This window comes from Poecilia reticulata, chromosome 4 (genome assembly GCF_904066995.2).
Source record: "Poecilia reticulata chromosome 4, P_reticulata-male-v2, whole genome shotgun sequence".
NCBI classification, from domain to species: Eukaryota; Metazoa; Chordata; class Actinopteri; order Cyprinodontiformes; family Poeciliidae; genus Poecilia; species Poecilia reticulata.
This window is the reverse complement of record NC_088833.1, coordinates 1,143,747-1,165,345: the sequence shown is the minus strand read 5'-3', so window position 1 is coordinate 1,165,345 and position 21,599 is coordinate 1,143,747. Positions and strand designations below refer to the sequence as shown.

The following is a 21,599-nucleotide window of genomic DNA, read 5'->3' as shown; positions in this document are numbered from 1 at the left end:
AACTTGAAGAATATGGAAGGAAACGATTGGCTGCTAATGTTTGTCAATATTTATAACCAAAGCAAAGGTTTTATCTTTTAGACGACAATCATACTTCATCGGTAATAGAAGTCAGAAAAGGTCAAATGAAGGTAAACAAACCACTGTTATTTACTTAGTTCAGCTTTTTATAATCAACTAAAAATATCTCATTATTTGGTAAATATTTTACTTGATATTTCTTCTTGATCTGTCAAATTAACTTTCCTCGTATTTTATGGTCAATTATAAATGTGAAAATAAACTAATTTCTTAAAGAATCATTTATTAAATTTGATCAAACTGTAGAACTACCGAACTGCGTCCTTTAACTTCGCAGATCTGGAACATTTCAGTTCCGACCCTTTGTTTCTGTCGGAGCTTCACTTTGTGACACTAGAGACGGAAGTAGAAATGGCGCTAGTGGCGTTAGCTTAGTTAGCTTCCATTCTAGTTGAAAAACGTCTTCAGGAGGCCCAGAGATCCGAACCGGACCCGGAACCATCCGAAGAACCCCAAACAGAACCGGCATGGAACGCAGTACCGACCCGACTGTGAGCTAGAACCGGAACCAGAGGTCCGGAGGGTCGGAGGGTTCGGATACTTAGTGAAAACCTGAAGCTGGACCCAGAACCGGGTTTAGTCCCACGGTTTCCTGGACGGTTCGGGCAGATCTTGGATCAGTTTCAGGTAGAACTTCCGGAACCAGCTGCAGAACCGACAGAGGCCATTAATCAGCGATTATAGATAAATCAATAAGTAAACACCCGTTATTAAAGTTCCGGTCATTGTTGTTTTTGACCTGAAACGATGGTTGACAAACTCAGAAACGTAAATACAAGAAGGTTTTACAAAATATATGTATTTGTAATATGAACCTTTTATTTTGCTAAAACAACTGAATTAAAATATAAATATTATTATTTTATGTTATTTTCATATTTAGACAGAAAATAAAATCAGAGACACAAATGAGGAAAAGTTGATCCTGTAGGACGGAAGAGGCGCTGCCATGGTTACGGCTTGCCGACAGGAAGTGACATCAACATCTCAAACTAAGCATAATATTGTGGCGCGATGTTAGCCTGATGCTGTATGAACTGGGTTTATGGGTCTTCAACAGGGGGCGCCGGCCCCTGGGGGCCCCGCAGAGGTACTGCAGGGGGTCGACAGACTTTTTAATATTTAATTCACCACGAAGCGATCAAAGGAGTCAGAAACCATCAGACAGTCAGTGATCTACTATTTACATTCCTGTTTAGCATCAGATGGGGACCCATCAGAACCATCAGAACCATCAGAACCATCAGAACCACTAACCCAATAGAATCAGTGGTCGACTTCTGTTTTTCACCCAAATACTGATCAGTTTTTCAGTCTAATATTGTAGATCTAGCTGCTGCTTTGATGAGCATCAGGAAATGATGATGATGATGATGATGATGATGATGATGATGGTTCTCTAACCTTCCTCCTCTGGTCTCCAGGTGTGTGCAGGTGGAGGTGTGGCATCCTGCAGGCCCCGCCCACTGCCACAGGTGTGTTTTCAGCAGCAGGTAAATGAGTAGCACTCAGGTTATCACCATGACGACGTTAAAGCCGACATGAGAAAAGCTGATCTGATGATTGATTATTGATTAATGAAATATTTTTGCAGAATCTCAGAAGTTCTGCTAGAACAGATTTACAGGTTTTTACCTTAAATCTTTATATTATTTCTGCTCTGACTGTTTTTTATTAAATTACCTTTTTAGTTTCCTGCAGTTAATAGATTATTATTTCCAGAAACGAGGAAATTAAAAGTATTTTTACTGATCAGAAGGAGAATAAATACACAAATATTTTTTCACACATTTTTTCCCTGGAAAGATAAAAAAGATCAAATGTTTTATTTTAAAGCTCATAACTTTAATTTGCTGCCTTCAAACAGCTTGAATGTCGTCACTTTACTGGACTTCATGTTTCCTGTCTGCCTCCATCTGACCCGATTCACCAGGGAGGTTCTGGTTCTGGTACCGGCCGCAGTGGCACTGGGTCCATTCCTCCCTGTGCTGATAGATGAGCCTTTTGTCCCCTGAGGTTCTGATGGAGACTCCAGATCATGTTCTGGACCCGACAATGAAACCCTGAAGAACCTGAGTAGAGCCGGAATGTTCTGGCGGGTCGTTGGTTCTGGTCCGATGGGTCCTTGTTTGTTTTCACGTCCAAACTCCATTTTATTGCTGCAGAAGCTGTTTGGGTGGAACGGTACCAACAGAACCTGTCAGTACCCGTCTTGGGGTCGGGTTCGAGTGCAGCTCGTTAAATATGGCCGCCGCCGTCCTGGTCAACAACGCTAACCTTTACTAAATAATGTAATTAGATGACTGAACCTGAAGACGAGATCTGTGGAGAATATGGGAAAAATCTGTATTATTGGCAGAACAGTTTAAAATCTTCCTTCATTTGCTGAACAAAGTAAATGAACCAGTAATGAGCTGGAGAGCGTAGACCAGGGAGGCTCGGCTAGCTGGACATGTTGGCCGTAATATGCTATAAAGTTCAACTAAAAGCTGTTTCCAACGTCTGAAACTCATGATTACGTCAGAAATTGTGTCTATTTACATGTTTTACCTCCGGAGGGCGCCGACGCACGCTGAGCCGGACCGCATCAGTTATAGACGAGCGAACAAGATCAGCCCGTGCTGTTTACTGCGTTAGCCACAGCTAACGGCATTAGCTGTGGCCGTTAGCCACAGCTAATGCCGTTAGCCACAGCTAACGCCGTTAGCCACAGCTAACGCCGTTAGCTGGAGCTGTTTTAATATGTAACATTTCTTTTATAAAGGTTACATATGGCAGCTTTAAATAACTGTAAATCTGTGTTGACGATTAAATAATGAGATTTATTTTTTGTTCATTTTGAAGACAGATTTTACTCCATTGTTTCAACACGGCGCTACAAGTTTGAGTCCTTGTACCGATTTTTATTAGTTTATAACTATATTTAATACTTGGCTGCGTTTCTCTGTTGTCTGGATTCAACATCGTTTTTGATGCGTTTTCCACATGTTGGTTTTTCCTGCTGGGATGAAAATCAAAAATCCTTGAAGCAGAAGAGTTTCCATGCCTGAAGTTTATTCTGATAGCTTTTATTCCACAACAAATGATTAGAAAACGGCAAATATTTCAACATTTCACAGATTTCCAAATACATGTTCACTGAAATCTCTTGAATTTCTTCTTGTGTTCTTCATCTCCTCAGATTCCAGGAATATTTTCTGTAGAACCGAGAAGTTTTTCTTTCACGGACAGAAGAAATCATTCAGAACCAGAAAAATCTGTCCTGATGGAAGAACCAAAGGATCCAGATGGTCCAAATATAAAGCAGGAGCAGGAGGAACAGCTGAAAAATGACCAACATGCTGAAGATCTGCAGATTAAAGAGGAAGTGGACGAATGCTGCACCAGCCAGGACGAAGTTCGCCTCGTTCTGAAGGAGGAGACGGACGCATTGGGGATGATTACTGCTCCTGAACAGAGAAACAACAGGGAACCAGAACCAAACCGACTCCAGAACGCGCTACTGGCTGAAAACCAGCAACAGGAAGGGAAGAAGAGAAAGTCAGGACTCTGTAAACATCCACAACCAAGGTCGAATAAGAGCTGTCAGAAATCCAGAGTTCAAAGTGACGATGCACACGGTTCCAAACGTAGAAGGCGGAGCAGATCTCTGAGCCAGACAGAAAAAAGTTTGTTTTCCTGTAAAGTGTGTGGCAAGAGTTTCTCCCAGAGTAGCCATCTGAACAACCACATGAGGTCGCACGCAAGTAAGAAACTACATCCCTGTGAGGTCTGCGGTAAGTTTTTAAATGACAAAGGTAGCTTAACGGTTCACATGAGAACCCACACAGGTGAGAAACCTTTCACATGTTCCACCTGTGGGAAAAGTTTTGGTGCGAGGAGCAGCTTCATTGCTCATGTAAGAACTCACACAGGTGAGAAGCCGTTTCCCTGTCCGAGCTGTGAGAAAAGTTTCATTGTAAAAAGTCATCTAATCACACACATGAGAATTCACACAGGTGAGAAACCTTTCCAGTGTCTCACCTGTGGAAAACGGTTTGGCGCTAAAAGCAATTTAAACACTCACATGCGAACACACACGGGTGAGAAGCCTTTTGCATGTGTGAGCTGTGGGAAATGTTTCAGTGTAAGGAGTCACCTGATCACTCACCTGAGAACACACACAGGTGAGAAGCCATACTCCTGTCCATACTGTGGCAGAAGCTTCAGTTTGCGGAGTCATTTAAATGTTCACATGAGCACACATACAGGAGAGAAACCTTTTCCATGTGTGGCATGTGGAAAAAGCTTCAGAGTGAGAAGCAGTTTGACAATTCACATGAGAACGCACACGGATGAGAAGCTGCACATCTGTGATGTGTGCTGTAAAGGTTTCACTCAGAGCAGCCGTCTGGCTTCTCACATGAGGATCCACACAGGCGAGAGGCCGTTCCCATGTCCCACATGTGGAAAAAGTTTCAGTGCCAAAACGTATCTGAATACACACATGAGGACTCACACGGATGAGAAGTCCTATCTATGTGTGATCTGTGGGAACAGCTTCAGTCGAAAAAGCAACTTGAACAGACACATGAGGACGCACACGGGCGAGAAACCCTACGATTGTGAAGTTTGTGGGAAATCCTTTGGATGTAGTGGTAGCTTGACCGTCCATATGAGGTCTCACACAGGTGAGAAACCATTTCCATGTGTCACCTGTGGAAAAAGCTTTAGTGTAAGAAGTTACCTGGTTATTCACATGCGAACCCACACAGGTGAGAAACCTTTCCCATGTGTCACCTGTCGGAAGAGCTTCCTTTTACGGAGTCATTTGACTCGTCACATGAGAGTTCACACCGGCGAGAAGCCGTTCCCATGTTCGACCTGTGGGAAAGGTTTCAGTGTGAGATGTCACATGATGGCTCACATGAGAACTCACAAACAGGAGAAAGGTCTTTCTGACACGTGGCCTGTGGCAAACGTCTCCAAGGAGTTGAGATGATTCCAGCATACCCTACCTGGGGAGACAGGTAAGCAGCAGTGGCTTTAACCAATGAGAGACAAGAGCTTCCTCTGCTAAAACATTGAACTTTCAGAGAGTTGGGTTAAACTGCGAATCATTAAAAGTTGATGTATGTTGCTGTGTGATTTCTGTGAAGAATTTCTAAAGCAAGGATTTGACCTCAGTGTGTTTGTCGTTCAGTGACAAATGTGCTGCTTGTATAGATTTGTGATGTTTATCTCCGTCACGTTTGTTCTCATGTCCTCTAAGAGTTTGGGTCAGTAATATTTAAGGTTTATGTTCTGCACAACCTTTTCCCTGTTTTCTGATTCACAAACCAAATAGCACTAACAGTTTATTAGCACAGAACTTCAGAGGTTTCTATGAATCTGAAACCTTTTCTTGCCTCAAACGTTGTAACCATGACCTGACTTCACAACACAACAGGTACAAATCAGAGAAAGACAAAAACATAGAGAAAGACAATATTACTGGTTGATACGTCTGAATATTTGCAGCAGTTTGTTGTTCCCTTCACATGAATTGGTCTCATCCAGTCTGATTGGTTCTGGCTTTGCAGGTGCACCAATGCTAAGCTCACTTCCATTAATGGCTAATAGCGGAGATCATTTTTCTTTTTGCACTTTGGCCAACTTTGAAAACATTTAGCGCACTTAGCTTCCACTAAGTACATTTTTCTGGATAAAATCCAAAGGGCTAATTTACTTTGCTGTTTGTAAACTTTCAGTTTAATAAGGTTCAGCATCTGTGTTGAAGTTTTGTCATCAAGTATTGGGAGTTCTCCAAGTACATGTTTGTATTTATGCTCTTGTTTTGAAGGAGCGCTGTTTTCAATGCAAGCCTCTTTCCTCGTCTTGATTTCTTTATTTCTCCACCTTTTTAAAAAATGAGAAACAAGAACAAAACAGAAAATGGACAGAAGAGAAATGAAACGGTTGTTGTCATTTCAGAGGAAACGTTTGAATTGAAGTTGGCGCTTTTGCATGAACTTCCTCCAAATACTGTGTTGCTGTAATGTTTATGGCTATTAGCGCTGCTAGCTTGTCAGTTCAGCGATGTCCACCACTGAGCGACTTTCTGTGAGCTGCAGTTACAAAATCTAGAGAAGTCGGTCAAGAAGTGGCTGTTCGGCACCAGGGAGGGCAGCCATTCATCTGTTCATCATGGACGTCCTTATGAATACATGAACACTGCTTTTCTTTTTCATTGTAAATATGGATGAAGGTTCTGCATTTCTGAGCTAAACATGAGAGTTTGCTCCTTCAAATCAGGTTGTGGAAGATGAGACCCAACAATAAAACGGATGATTTCATGAAGATGTTCTGATGTCTTGAGTCCGTTTCAGCCACTGAGTTCAAACTGAGGCTTTTTCTGGAAGAATAACTCCTTCATTCAGCATTATTAATGTTTCTGGTTTCAGTTCTCAGGATCTTAACCTGGAAACTCCAAATAAAGTTATCAAATGTATTTAACATCAACACAACATGCTGCAGTTTTCTGTTCAGAAACATGACGGCAGCACAGATAGATGGACGTGGCTGTCCATCTGTCCGTGCTACGGTAGGGAAATCTGACGAGGTAGCTCAGATAGTCAGACCAGCGGCTCTGTAAGCTAAATGCTCTGATATGAAACTTTATTTGAGTGACGGGACTGAAGTGGAAGCTAAGGAGTTAGCTTAGCATTTATATACATGACGAAACACAAGGAGATCACTTCCTTCATCAGAGTATCCTACCCGTTGAAAATGAAAAGCTACAGATGTATGAACTAGACCTTTACTAGAATATCCGTCCTGTTAAGATGTTTTAAATAGAGGCGTTTGTAGAATAAAACTATATCAGACAGGGGAAACGGGTTTTTACTGGAATTAAACTCAGACTAATGCAGATCACTGCAACGTTTTCGCTCATTGTTGTATAACAGACTTTATGAAATGCAGTTCAGCCACAATGTGTCCACCGAACTGCAGATCACTGCTGAAATGATGGGATATGATTAATTTACACTAATATTTCACAGCTTCAATCCCACATAGTATCACTACCAACATCCATTTAGCAAAATTTAATAAAAAATGAGTGTTATTAAACTAACATATTTTAAAATACAGGGACAAAATAGCCCAAAAAACATATTTTGTCCTGATTAACCACCAAACAAAAACATGAAGTAGTCCAACAGCTTAATGAAAGCCAGGTATAAAATAAATTAAATAAAGTTTTCCGTAATCTTCGATGAAACGAAACTTCCACAGGCAGCATGTGACGTAGCATCGATGTACGCATGCGTATTACCGCTAGGTAGGACGGATTTGCGGGTAGCACAGATAAACAGAAGACCTGTTCGCAGCGCCGCCCGTCCCACCGGCTGTGAAATGATGCGGAGCCGATGACGCATCCAGCGGAAGTAACCGAAGAAGTGGTCGCGTTCGCTTCCGGTTAGCCTAGTTAGCTTGTGTGTCGCCGTGTCCAGGCGTGTTGTGAGTCTGCGCAGCAACAATGTGTTCCGTTGAGCCTCTGAGAGAGTTTATCAGAGAGAGACTAACTGCTGCTGCTGAAGAAATCTTCACCCAGCTGGAAAAAACCATCGTCCAGTACGAGGAGGAGATCGACCGGCAGCGGAGGCTGCTGGACCTCAGCTGGAGACCCCGAACCGAGCAGAACCCCGCAGGTAGGTCCGGTCCGGCGGGGGCAGCGGGCGGGGTTAACGCGCCCGCTGCGGGCGGGGTTAACGCGCGCCCTGTCGCGGGAGCGCGCATCGCTGCAAACTCGCGTATTGATGAGAAAACAGAGTGAAAAATGACGGAAGAGGAAACTTTTAAAGATATTCGTAACGTCATCATGGTTATTAACAATGTTAGCCCTAAAACGGTAGAATATAAATAAATACGGTTCTGACTCCTTTAACGAGTTCAATGTTTTACAGTGTAATGTTGTAATGTTTACAGTGTAATGTTCTAATGTTTTTCCTTTAATAAGAGCTAAAGGCCTCAGAAAGCAGCTTTAACTGTCCAGGTCAGGATCCTCCTGTGTTTTAAGGTCCCAGGATGACGACATTAATCTGCTTCCCTCTGTTGTCCTGTTGATGAGAAACTGATGCCCAGATCAGCTGTGACCATGTAGGAAAGGTTATTTCACTCTTAGCTCTTTGTTTCTGTTTGTATGGATTATAATCCTGCCGATATTTTTCTGCCCTGTTTCCGTCATACAGATGTGAAGGTCAGTCCAGCAGCTCAGAGTCGTTATGTAGAAACTTCATAAAACACATTTCCATCCAATATTTTCACACTGCAGGACCTGATGACCGTCCTCAGCTGGGGTCACTGGGCCGTTTGACCTCATTATGTCACAACAACTGAAACCTGCTGTGGATAATTATGTGTTTTAGGCCGTTAGACTGTCTGGTGCCGCACAAAGAGGAAGAAACATTTTGGGCGAGACGGAATGACTGGAGATTTGGAGGAAGTTAAAATCTGAATTTACTGATGAAAAGTTTCCACAGCCTCATCCAATAAGGATTTAGAACGACGAGATCTTCCTCAGGGTTGGAAAATCCTTTAAATCAACTGAGTGGTGATTCAAATGTCCAGACAGCTCAGAGTTATGGGGAAGTTCTTCACGCCAAACGTCAGCAGCAGGTGGCAAACTGGAGGCCCGAGGGCCAAATCTGGCCCACAGTAGTTTTTACATCAACACGTCCCTCCAGTTTTCACAAATCTCCACATTGTTTTTCCAGTTTTACTGCTAGAATCAGTCAGAAACATTGAGTTTCAGTGGCTGCTGCTCATCCTCACTGGGTGTCTGTAACGGATACAGCGAGAAATAAAAAGTCACATTTAACATCAAACATTAGCACAAATATTGAAAAAGATCCTTACAAACTTTTCTAAATTGGTACCACAAAATCTGCACATTTTGATTTCAAAAATCTAAATTTGATTTTGAAATCAAATTTTCCAAAGTTGAACAAAACAGGGTTTTGTTTATCCAGAAAATCCTGGACAAACAGCTGTTTATTGATATTTGAATTGGTTTTATCAGTATATTCTGGCACAACTGGCCCTTTAAGAACATTCAGGTTTTTGATACGGCCCAAAATGAAGTCTGGACGTCCAGCGACGTCGTTGATGCGCCACTTCGTACCACTGTTCCGTCCAAAACCCACTTCGGTTTCGTGCCCGTTTTATCCAACATGGCTGCCATGCAGAATCGAACCCCGGAAAGTTTCAGGGATGAAACATTTAATTTGTGGCTCTGGTGGATTTTTCCCGTTAAACGAGTGACGAGTCACGTCATCCTGACGTATGTTGCTTTAGTTAAATGTCCTAGAATGCAGATTACCGCTAACGTCCAGCGACTGCAGTCTGAGTAGCATTAAAGGCTACATTGAGGCCAACATGAATGTCTCAGATCTTCCTCCACCTTTCAAGGTGTTTCTGAAAAAACCCGCCTGTGGCTCCAGACGCAGCTGCAGAGGCTAAAACACCAAACAAGCTTCTTCTAATCCAGTCTGGGCCACCAGAGATGTCTGATTCCAGAACTTTGTCATGTTAGAAGGACACCTTTTCATTTTGGTCTCCTTGGTCCATTTAGGCCTCCAGCGGCAGGAACCGGTCCATCAGAACCTCTGGAGAACCACTGCAGATGTTCCCTCTGACCCGGAGTCCAGTCAGCAGAAGGTTGGCTCTGGTGTGAACCCAAAGGAACCAGAACCGATTGAAGAGAAACTCCACGACGTCCTCGGCTGGGGAGCGGAGCCGCTCGTTAAGCAGGAGCCTGATCCCTGCATGGTGACTGTCGGGTACGACGACTCGTTCCCCACTAAAGCAGAACCAAACACAACCCAGATCTTTTCTCAGAACTCGTCTCAAGCAGAGATCCGGAGTCAGGAGCCAAGCCACCATAAAGACTCAGGATCCTGCACAGATGAAGCTCCTAAAGCTGCAACTTCAGATGATCCAGACCTGAGGACGGCTGAGAACGAACCCCTCACCCAGGAGAACCTGAATTCATGTCAGTTCTGTGGGAAAAACTTCACCACTTGCAAGGACCTGAAGGTCCACTGGAGGATCCACACGGAAAAGAAGCGTCATACTTGTGGAGTGTGTGGGAAAACTTTGAGCGACCGCAGCAGTTTGAGGAAACACCTCCGGATCCACACAGGAGAGAAGCCATATCCTTGTGAAGTGTGCGGGAAAAGATTCAGGAACAGCTGCGGCTTGACAAAGCACCTCCGGATCCACACAGGAGAGAAGCCATTCACATGTCAGACCTGTGGGATGTGTTTCAACCAGAGCAGCATTTTATACAGACACATGAAGAGGAAGAACCACTGAGAAGACCCCAGAGATCTGAGGAAGACGAGTCCTGGGTCTGCAGCTGGTCCTCCAACAACAAACCAGATGGTCGACTTTTATGACTCTGTCCCAAAAAATGTTCGGCTCTGGACTGTGTCTCATTTTCCTTAGCAGCTAGATCACATGACAGTAGTTAAAAAGATCAGCTTTTACGTTGGGCTGTTTAAATTCTCAGACTTGGTTAGAATCGTCTTTCCTGTTTCTTCTGAATTCATTCCTTTATGAGCCACTGAGTTTGACTTATTCCACACATACTGGAGTTGATGCCCCAATTCAACTGAAGAATTGTCCATTTTCATTAATAATAATTTATTAATTATATTTAATAATTACATAAGCCAAACATGGATTCCCAACAACTGGAGGGATTCTTCAGACTCCACTGGAAAACATCCAGCTGTTAATGTCTGAGCTAGCATTAGCTTAGCATGGCTCTACTGTTTGCTGGAAAGCCAATTAGGAGATGCTAACCTGATGCTAACTGTGTGAAATCAGGTCTATATTTAATCTTCAGAGGATCCAGTCTGACCCGTAGCGTCACTTCTGCTGACCCGTCTGTTGTCAGACGGATTGATGTGGGTTTGTGTCATTAATGATCATTTTTCTTTCATGATGAGAACTGGATGAAAGTGTTACTGGATCTGGCGCCATCTTGTAAAACACAGTCGTTCTATATTTGGTACTTAAACATCTGAAATATCTAGACTGTCATGATGGCGGCGCTGCGGATCCCTTCAGGAGCTGACGTCACGGTTGCCTAGAGACAGACAACAAACATGGCGCTGCTCTCAATGTCTGCAGCTTTTTAAAACGTCGTTTCGTTCTCAGAACCGAAACTTCTTCCAGACGCCAGCAGGAAGGTGTTGGTCCCTGACTGAACAGGAATGAAGCTAAATCTGAAAATGTGTGTGAGAGTTTGAAACGGACAGCAGCGCTGCACACACACACACACACACACACACACAGACACACACACACACACACACACACACACACACACACACACACACACACACACACACACACACAGACACACGCACACACACACACACACACACACAGACACACACACACACACACACACGCACACACACACACACGCACACACACACAGACACACACACACACACACAGACACACACACATGAAGGATTTTGTTATTGTTGAAAACAAGGCCAGAAAAATAAAGACTTTTAAAAATAGTTGCATTTGTTTTTGTATTTCATAGTCAGACAAAAACTTTATGCTACAAATGGGACAAAAAAACTAAAAACATTCATTTTGTGTTAATTCCTGTGAATTAAAAAAATATTTGAATTTTACATATAAGTTTGTCAGTTAAATTGACAGACTTGGTCAACTTAAGTTTTACAGTTAGTTGACTGAAACTAGACATAGACTAAAACAATTGGATTAATCAATAACTCAAACAAAATGACATTTTCATCAAAAGACTAAAACTAGAGAAACATTTCTGTCCACATTGACTTTAATCTAAAGATGGAAACAGCTTCACTTGGAATTTGGTTTTAGGATGATAGGAAAACATTTTATTCATAAAGTCGTTTCCTAAAAATTTCTCATTCAAGCTTTTAAAAAGGATTAAATTTTATTTGAAAGTGCATTAAAACTGAATGCATACCAAAGCTACCTAGTTATGTGAACGGGGTTTTTCCATTTCATATTATATTTATACATCTATAAATATTCGTTGAAAAAGGTGGAAATGTGTTTGATTTTGTTTCTGATCCTTTTCTGCTTTGGAGTGAAAACTATTTAAAACTAGCTTATTATAAAGATAAGCGGTAATATTACTCCTACTACTAACATTAACAATGTTTAATTGTTATTAAAGTGTAATTTCTTTGTTTTCTTTGTCGCATAAAGTGGAACTCTAATTCGGTGTTTCTCTCGGAACCTGAAACTGTAACACCGGTGGAAGTAAACAAAGCAGCTAGCTGGGTTAGCATCCTGCTAGCAGCTGGTTAGCATCCTGCTAGCAGCTGTCGCCGTGTCCAGGCGTGTTGTGAGTCTGCGCAGCAACAATGTGTTCCGTTGAGCCTCTGAGAGAGTTTATCAGAGAGAGACTAACTGCTGCTGCTGAAGAAATCTTCACCCAGCTGGAAAAAACCATCGTCCAGTACGAGGAGGAGATCGACCGGCAGCGGAGGCTGCTGGACCTCAGCTGGAGACCCCGAACCGAGCAGAACCCCGCAGGTGGGTCCGGTCCGGCGGCCCCCCCAGGGTCTGAGGAACCGGGTCGGGATCACGGGGAGGATCTGGTTAATCTCGCGGAGGAACCAGGGCTGCTACGCGCTGATGCGCCATTTCGTACCACTGTTCCGTCCAAAACCCACTTCGGTTTCGTGCCCGTTTTATCCAACATGGCTGCCATGCAGAAACGAACCCCGGAAAGTTTTAAACATTTAATTTGTGGCTCTGGTGGATTTTTCCCGTTAAACGAGTGACGTACAGTCGGGTCATCGTGACGTATGTTGCTTTAGTTACATTTCCTAGAATGCAGATTACCGCTAAGTGTTAGCATGCTAGCTGTTAGCGTGCTCACGGGGTTCGCTCCATTTGTCTCCCAGCGAGGATTCTGGCCGCCGGAAGGAAGGCGGGGACGTTTGGAGAAAAATGTTTGGATTGTTACCAGAGGTTGTTATCGGAATGTTTTCCGTATTTGACTGGTTATTTTTTTAAATGATGGGAAAATGTAAAGCGCGTCCATCACTTTGACAAGTTATAATTAAACTGCTGCACATGCGCAGACATTACAGACTTTTTACCCAAAGATTTCATCGCAGAGGCAACTAAAAATCAACCAATAGAAAATCCTGTCTGAAAATCTCCTGGACTCTGAACTAACAGGTGTTATGCCCAGAAAAGCCCCCCTGCCCAAATTTGCATCCCCTGTCGCGGGAGCGCGCATCGCTCTAAGCTCTCGCATATTGACGAGGAAACGGATAAAAATATGACCGAAGAGGAAATTTTTAAGATATTTGTAACATTATCACGTTTCCTAACCATGTAATCCCAAATACGGTGGGTTTTATTTCGCAAATTACTTGAAATAAATACGGTTTTTACACTTTTATTGACACAATGAGTCGAACTTTTTTTCAGTCCGTGTCTGTTTTAAACGTTTCCGCAAATGGTTTGAAATTCTCTGCTTTGTCTTTTGATATCTTAATAGCTCAAAAGCATCACAACAGAGACCCATTATGTAGAACATTTTATATCATGCTTCACTTCTAGTCTGTTAATGTAGGAGGAAATGCAACTTAATTTATGAGCCTGAAAATATTTGCATCCGTCTTGTTGATATGAAACTTATAGCATTAGCTCAGAGAACAAGTGTAATTACGTAGAAGAGATTAAATCATTTCAGCTCTTTATTTCCCCCAATTAGCACAGGGATGCATGTTTTGGCAATATAGATTTTGAGCCTGCCACAATATGCATCCCCTCTCTATTCCCCTCAAATATTATCCTAATGATTTAAAACTTATACCAGCAGTTCTTGGAACTACTCAGATTATGTAGAAAAAATTATTTTACTTTTAACTCTTTATTTCTCAAAGTTAGCACAGGGATCCATATTGCCAAAACATGCATCCCTGTGCTAATTGGGGGAAATAAAGAGCTGAAATGATTTAATCTCTTCTACGTAATTACACTTGTTCTCTGAGCTAATGCTATAAGTTTCATATCAACAAGACGGATGCAAATATTTTCAGGCTCATAAATTAAGTTGCATTTCCTCCTACATTAACAGACTAGAAGTGAAGCATGATATAAAATGTTCTACATAATGAGCCTCTGTTTTGTAATGCTTTTGAGCTATTATGATATCAAAAGACAAAGCAGAGAATTTCAAACCATTTGCGGAGAACGTTTACAACAGACACGGACTGAAAAAAAGTTCGACTCATTGTGTCAATAAAAGTGTAAAAACCGTATTTATTTCAAGTAATTTGCGAAATAAAACCCACCGTATTTGGGATTACATGGTTAGGAAACGTGATAATGTTACAAATATCTTTAAAATTTCCTCTTCGGTCATATTTTTATCCGTTTCCTCGTCAATATGCGAGAGCTTAGAGCGATGCGCGCTCCCGCGACAGGGGATGCAAATTTGGGCAGGGGGGCTTTTCTGGGCATAACACCTGTTTTGATGAGCTGCTGGCTTGTTGAGGAGTTAAAGACCGGAGGCTTTGGAGCGTCTGGTCAGGAGGAGCTTTTAAAACCTTTGGTTGAAATGACGCCTTTAATTCCAGTCTGCAGCGCAGACCAGAGATTTAAAGTCTCCAGACGAGCCGGCTGCTCATCTGGAGGAAATGAAAGAAGCTGCAGAAGTTAATTGGACCGAAACCCGCGCAGTCCGCTGCAGAACCAAACCAATGAAACTGAACTCATCCTGCGGTTCTAACGAGCTGAGCCTTCAGAGTCCAGGTCACCAGGAGGCCCAATACAGAAAGATCATTTAATCTGTAGGCAGCATTGGGTCAGACCTGGACCGGACCGGACCGGAGTCAGAATATAAATATAAACGTCTAACCACGTGAAGAATGTTTAGGTCCATAACCAAAACTTCAACACAGACGTTGAACTTTATCCATCTGAAAGTTGGTAACACTTTATTTGACGGGTTGTGAATAAAACTGTCAGAACTGAAAGTTTACAAACCAAGTTAGCATTTTAGAATTTATCCAGAAAAATACATTTACGGGGAGCTAACTGCACTAAACATGTGCAAAGTCAGCCAACATGCTAAAGCGCTAAGCTAATAATAAGTTATGTTGTTATAAAATTAGCAGATGTTACAATAAATTCATCCTGTTTGATGTTTTAACTGTTTGGTCCGTCCAGGTTTTCCACCTGGTCGTCTCTGTGAGGAGGACGTCCGTAACGACCAGCAGGAAGTCGGAGCCCCACAACAGCAGCTACAACTCCCCAAGATTAAAAGGAAGAAGAAGAAACCACTGCAGCTTCCAGAGGTCAAAGGTGAACGTGAGGAACTGTGTGTCAGTCAGGAAGCTGAGCGGCTCGATCTGAAGCAGGAGACGGAAACACTGATGGTGACAGTCGAGTATGATGAACCCGAACCAAGCAACGACCCGCTCCTCCCTCAGAGATCTCCCAAAGCCGAGACTCTGGAGTCGAGCAGGTCTGAGGAGCTGGAGGTAAACTGTCTGTCTGAACCGAGCACCAGTAGAACACCTGTCAAATGTGACTTCTGTGAGAAAGAGTTCAGGTTTCAGTACGCCATGAGGAGGCATCGCAAAATCCACACCGGAGAGAAACCGTTCTCCTGCAAGACCTGTGGGAAGAGTTTCATCAGAAAGTTTGCTCTGCTGACCCACATGAGGGTCCACACTGGGGAGAAGCCATACTCCTGCTCTGTCTGCGGGAAATGTTTCCGCTGCAGCAGCGACCTGTCAAAGCACACCAGCATCCACTCCAGTGAGAAACCGTACTCCTGTGAGACCTGCCGGAAGAGCTTCACCACCAAGCGCAGTCTGATCCTCCACAGCCGGTGTCACTCAGAGGAGAAACCTTACTTCTGTCCCATTTGTCACAAAGGCTTCAGGAGGAGCGACAACCTTTCGGTTCACATGAGAACCCACATGGATGAGAAACTGTTCACATGTGAGTTCTGTGGTAAAAGTTTCAACCAGAACGTCCATCTGGTGATCCACAGGAGGACCCATACGGGGGAGAGCCCGTTCCCATGCAGCATGTGTGAGAAACGCTTTAAGAACCGCTCTGCACTGAACAGCCATCTGCGGCTGCACGCTCCAGACCCGCTGTAGGAAACCAGAACAGAACCAGAACCAGGAGCTCTGCTGACACGCCCAGTTTTCAGATTGTTTTATTCCTTCTGGTTCCTTTGAGGCGTTTCCATGGTGACCCAAAGCTAACGGAGCTGTAGGCCAGTTTTAAAGTCTTGGTTCTGGTTCCATCCGGACCTTCTGGACCAATCAGCAGCTTCAGATGATGCATCCTGAGTGACCTCAGAGTGAAACTCTACCTGACTCCACCCACTGTCCTCGCAGTCGATGCTAAGTCTGCTAGCGCTTAGCTGATGTTCCACAGTCGTCTGCTTTGCCAGCGTTACTGAACCAGAACTCAGAGGTTCTGGTTTTGCTTGAAGGACTGAAGGAGTCGGGTGGAGGTGGATGTTCTAGTCTCGGTTCTGGTCAGATGATCAGAACCTTTTTAACTCGTCTGGTACTGTGCTGCTCCAGATGTTCTCAGGAGGTTCTGGGTTTTCCGTAAAAACCCAGAACCAATCAGAGCCTCAGGAGAGTGAGAGGAGGCGGAGCTTCGTTCTCCCTGACGTTTTGTTTTCGGGTCAGAACTGCAGAACTTCTCCATGAGGACTGAAGGTCCAGAAACGCCTGGTGACCTTCTGACCTCTAGATCCCATCCAGGTTTATCCTGAATTTGTCCGTTTTGCATCTGAACCCATAAATTACATCTGTAGATGTTTTTTCAACTTAAATGTTAAATAATAAATCTAAATAATCTGATTATGTAGATATTTTTGTTTATAAACAACCTTTAAAGTCACTAAATGTTTGTTATTATTTCTGAGCTGCAGATGTTCAATAATTTGATTATTAAAACCTGAAAATGATGTAAATATTTGTAGGAAATGACCTCAGTGGTGTTTCAACCCCCAGAGGATTCTACAGCTGTTCACACACTGACGATGGGAATCCAACTGGCAACCCACCGACTGCAGGGCTCCCCCTCAGACTTTGACTGGACCCGTCCAGAACCAGAACTGGGACCAGTTCCTGAGGTTTCTGCTGGTTCTGGTTTCCTGGTTTTCAGTTTTAACCGTTTCAGAATCATAACTTTGATTCAAATTCTTTCTGACTGAACGTTGAAATCACATCCTGTTTCTCATCGTCACCACTTCCTGTTTCTGCATTTCTCTCTCTTTCTGCGTCAAACTCCACCCAAAGCTTCAGCTATTATGAAATTATAAAACCCAACATCCTGCTTTGAACGTCACAAACTTACAGAAGTTTGGACGGGTTCCTACTGAGCCAGGGCCGTGCAGAGACCATAACGGGGCCGGAGCTGAAAAAGGCCCATCTAACCTCATTATAGGACAGAATATTAACAAACAGCTTTGAGTTTAATAAACGATAAAATACAAAATTATGACACAATCAAAGCTAAAGAACATCTCCATATAGATCATAACACTATGCATATGTAGGATATTTTATTAGTAATTTCTTTCTGCAGGTTTATTTTGTTATAGGAAAGTTTTGCAATATTCAAACCAGCAATTTAGTAAGATATGTAGCTTATTAGCATGATGTTACATAAAACCTAAAGATAAAATGTACACTTGTGACTTATAAAGTAACAATTTCACTGGTTGTTCTCTGTGTTTCTCTTTCTTGTTAAAACTCTGACATGTTAAACAAACGTTGGATGATGGTTGTGGGGAGGATCGGTTCAGCATGAGGCGTTCTGATTGCGTCTTAATGTGACTACGAGACTTTATGGAACTCCAGTGGTGTCCATTAATAAAGATACAAAAAAAGAAGGCAGCAAATGTTCATGTTGGCTCCACAGGGTCCCCCTGAAAATATACATCAAATCAGACATTACAGGGTAAAAGTAATCTGAACAGGGGGAAGCATATAAACAAGTCAATAACAAGTCAATGACATGATGCAATCTGCATTTTTAACTCAGATAACTTATTATTTTTTTACTGACTTAATACATTTTAATTGCTGCACTGTTAAGTAGAATGGAAATGACTTTTTTGGAAACTGTCTCGAGATTACCTATTGTAAATTAGTGTAATTTAAATCAACTGAATTGTTTTAAGAAAGGTTACAATTTGCCCAACGGACTGGACCGTTGGTATGGACATACCATAGCCTGGTGTCTGAGCAGGTAAAGGTCAGCCCTTGTGATAATAAGAAGCTGTTGTCAGAAACCGTGATGTTAAGTTTGACTTGTGAAGCAATTTTCTGAGACACGAGTCATAATATCCTGTTCAACATAATTCTCAGTAAACAGAGTATTAAAAGTCTAAAAACGAGCATAAGAATCAGCATAAAGTCATGAGAAAAATGCTTGTGAAAACATTCTTGCTCCTGAATCTGGATCAGGAAAACTAAAATGTGAAAAAAATAAAAAAATCAGCTAAAGTGGGTGGAGCTTTAAGGTACAGAGAGACACAGCCAAGTGTTGGGGTAGATGGAGAGGAGTTAACCAAGGCTGTAGTAGTGCTGTTACCAACTTGGTACTTTATTGTTATAGTTTTCTCCAAGTCCTGCTTGAAGAAAGTATCAACATGTGCAAAACTGAAACTCTATCGGTCAACCAGCTGGACACTGAACTGCAGATGTATGCCATCTAGTACATTTCCTTTGTTTTTGTTTGGTTTGAGGCAAATATCTCCATCACAGTGTACAGCCTGACACAAATTAAATTTAAAGATTCACAGGAACGTTACATTTTAATAAATAAAATAAATTATGCATCACTAATGTATTTCATCTGCCTCATGTTCTTTGTTGGATCATTTTTGTAGCTGGATGTAGTAGCAGTAGTAATATCATGTAGTGCGATAGTGACAGAGATACTTGATATTTATCATTTATATGGAGGACCAAAGCTGACATAATAAAAATTATATATATATATTTCTTTTATTTATATCTTTATTTTTTATTTATTTTATTTATATATTTATCTTTTATTATTATGTTGTGTGTGTGTATATATATATATTTTTTCTTTTTTTTTGCTAAAAAATAAAAAAAATAAAAGCATAAATACATATTTTTATAAATATATTATTCTTTATATATTTATTATTGTATTTATATATTTATATTTATATGGAGGACCAAAACTGACATAATAAAAATAAAATAAAAAAATATATATACACTGCTCAAAAAAATAAAGGGAACACTTAAGTGTTCCCTTTATTTTTTTGAGCAGTGTATATCAGGCTGCACAGCTGGTGGCATGGCTGGTTCCTGAACGCCATCCTGTTTTTCTCCGTCCGCCGCAGTCTTCTCGCCTCCTGCCGCCGCAGTCTTCTCGCCTCCGTCCGCCGCAGTCTTCTCTCCTCCGTCCGCCGCAGTCCATCCGCCGCAGTCTTCTCGCCTCCGTCCGCCACAGTCTTCTCGCCTCCCTCCGCCACATCCGTCCGCCACAGTCTTCTCGCCTCCCTCCGCCACATCCGTCCGCCACAGTCTTCTCGCCTCCCTCCGCCACATCCGTCCGCCACAGTCTTCTTGCCTCCCTCCGCCACATCCGTCCGCCACAGTCTTCTCGCCTCCCTCCGCCGCATCCGTCCGCCGCAGTCTTCTCGCCTCCGTCCGCCGCATCCGTCCGCCGCAGTCTTCTCGCCTCCGTCCGCCGCAGTCTTCTCGCCTCCGTCCGCCGCAGTCTTCTCGCCTCCGTCCGCCGCAGTCTTCTCGCCTCCGTCCGCCGCAGTCTTCTCGCCTCCGTCCGCCGCAGTCTTCTCGCCGTCGTCCGCCGCAGTCTTCTCGCCTCCGTCCGCCGCAGTCTTCTCGCCTCCGTCCGCCGCAGTCTTCTCGCCTCCGTCCGCCGCAGTCTTCTCGCCGTCGTCCGCCGCAGTCTTCTCGCCTCCGTCCGCCGCAGTCTTCTCGCCTCCGTCCGCCGCAGTCTTCTCGCCTCCGTCCGCCGCAGTCTTCTCGCCTCCGTCCGCCGCAGTCTTCTCGCCTCCGTCCGCCGCAGTCTTCTCGCCTCCGTCCGCCGCAGTCTTCTCGCCTCCGTCCGCCGCATCCGTCCGCCGCAGTCTTCTCACCTCCTGCCGCCGCAGTCTTCTCGCCGCAGTCTTCTCGCCGTCGTCCGCCGCAGTCTTCTCGCGTCCTGCCGCCGCAGTCTTCTCGCCTCCGTCCGCCGCAGTCTTCTCGCCTCCGTCCGCCGCAGTCTTCTTGCCGTCGTCCGCCGCAGCCTTCTCGCCTCCGTCCGCCGCAGTCTTCTTGCCTCCGTCCGCCGACTCCGCCCGCCGCAGTCTTCTCGCCGTCGTCCGCTGCCTCCGGTCGCTGTTCACCTGTGCTGCCTGGACTTGGTGTTTTTGTCATGGGTCCACTATGTCAACCTCATGACCTACAAACCGCAATTATTGACGATCTGTCCAAGTCCTTCTCCATGGGCTCTGGGAACTTCCTCTACACCCGAGTTTCTCCCTTAGCGACCACCCGAGCTGCATGCTAGTTGGACTGCCAGTATCCATCAGCTGCTTCCAGGGTGTCAGTCCAAAAAGACCTGATAGTTCTCTATCTTTGGTTTGAGAGCATCCCTCCCTTCTGGTGCCTACGAGCTGATTTTAGGGTCGTCCCCAAAACAGGCACAGAAAATCTTGTGGCCACATCTCCGATAAGCCGCATTGACAATGGGGCGATGTTCTATCCACTTTCTCCAAAATGTGTTCAAGTTCTTCCAGAGGTGAAATTTGAAGCTCTGTTTCACAGATGACTCTGCCAGGATCCTCACAACACTTTTGGGCCTCTCTGGTTTGACTGGAAGTTGGCTGATGATTGGGAGGATACCAACCAGGGAGTGGTCAGTGGACAGCTCTGCCTGTCTTCACCCAAGAGTCCAAGACATACAGCCACAGATCAGATGGGAAACAACAAAGTCTACCATAGAAATGTGGCCATGGTGTCCTTGTGCTATGAGCACAAATGGACACCCGTATGCTTGAACAAGGTGTACATTATGGACAGTCCATGACGAGCACAGAAGTCACATAACAGTACACTACTCGGGTTTAGATCAGGGTGGCCGATCCTCTCAATCACAAGCCTCCAGGTCTCACTGTGAGTGCCCATGTGAGTGTTGAAATCCCCCAGCAGAACAAGGAGTCTCTTGGAGGGACACTCTCCAGCACCCCTCCAACAGCTCCACAAAAGGTGCCCAATGCGAACTGTTACTTGTTGGCTTTTCTCCTTGGTAGGAGATTAGCCAACCTACTGCCCTGCTGGCGAAGCCACTCGGAAACTCGTGACCTTAAATTTCCGGCATTTCTGCTTTCAGAAGGGACGTCCTCAAAAGAAACATCCACTTCTTCAACATCATTGCTTTTGATAGGTATTTTCCTAGAACCTACATAAAAGAACCACAGACAACGTATA

The 21,599-nt window shown here is 43.7% G+C and overlaps 1 protein-coding gene across 1 annotated transcript; it reads left to right on the top strand.

The window, feature by feature from the left end:
• Nucleotides 1-398: 398 nt before the first annotated feature.
• Nucleotides 399-17,016, top strand: LOC103463253 (uncharacterized). The gene is made up of 7 exons (XM_081605725.1): nt 399-708; nt 1,506-1,574; nt 3,263-5,060; nt 7,569-7,754; nt 9,677-10,416; nt 12,471-12,657; nt 15,313-17,016. The coding sequence occupies exons 3-7, from the start codon at nt 3,347-3,349 to the stop codon at nt 16,254-16,256; spliced, it is 3,771 nt and encodes a 1,256-aa protein (XP_081461851.1). The 5' UTR covers nt 399-708; nt 1,506-1,574; nt 3,263-3,346; the 3' UTR covers nt 16,257-17,016.
• The last annotated feature ends 4,583 nt before the right edge of the window (nt 17,017-21,599 follow it).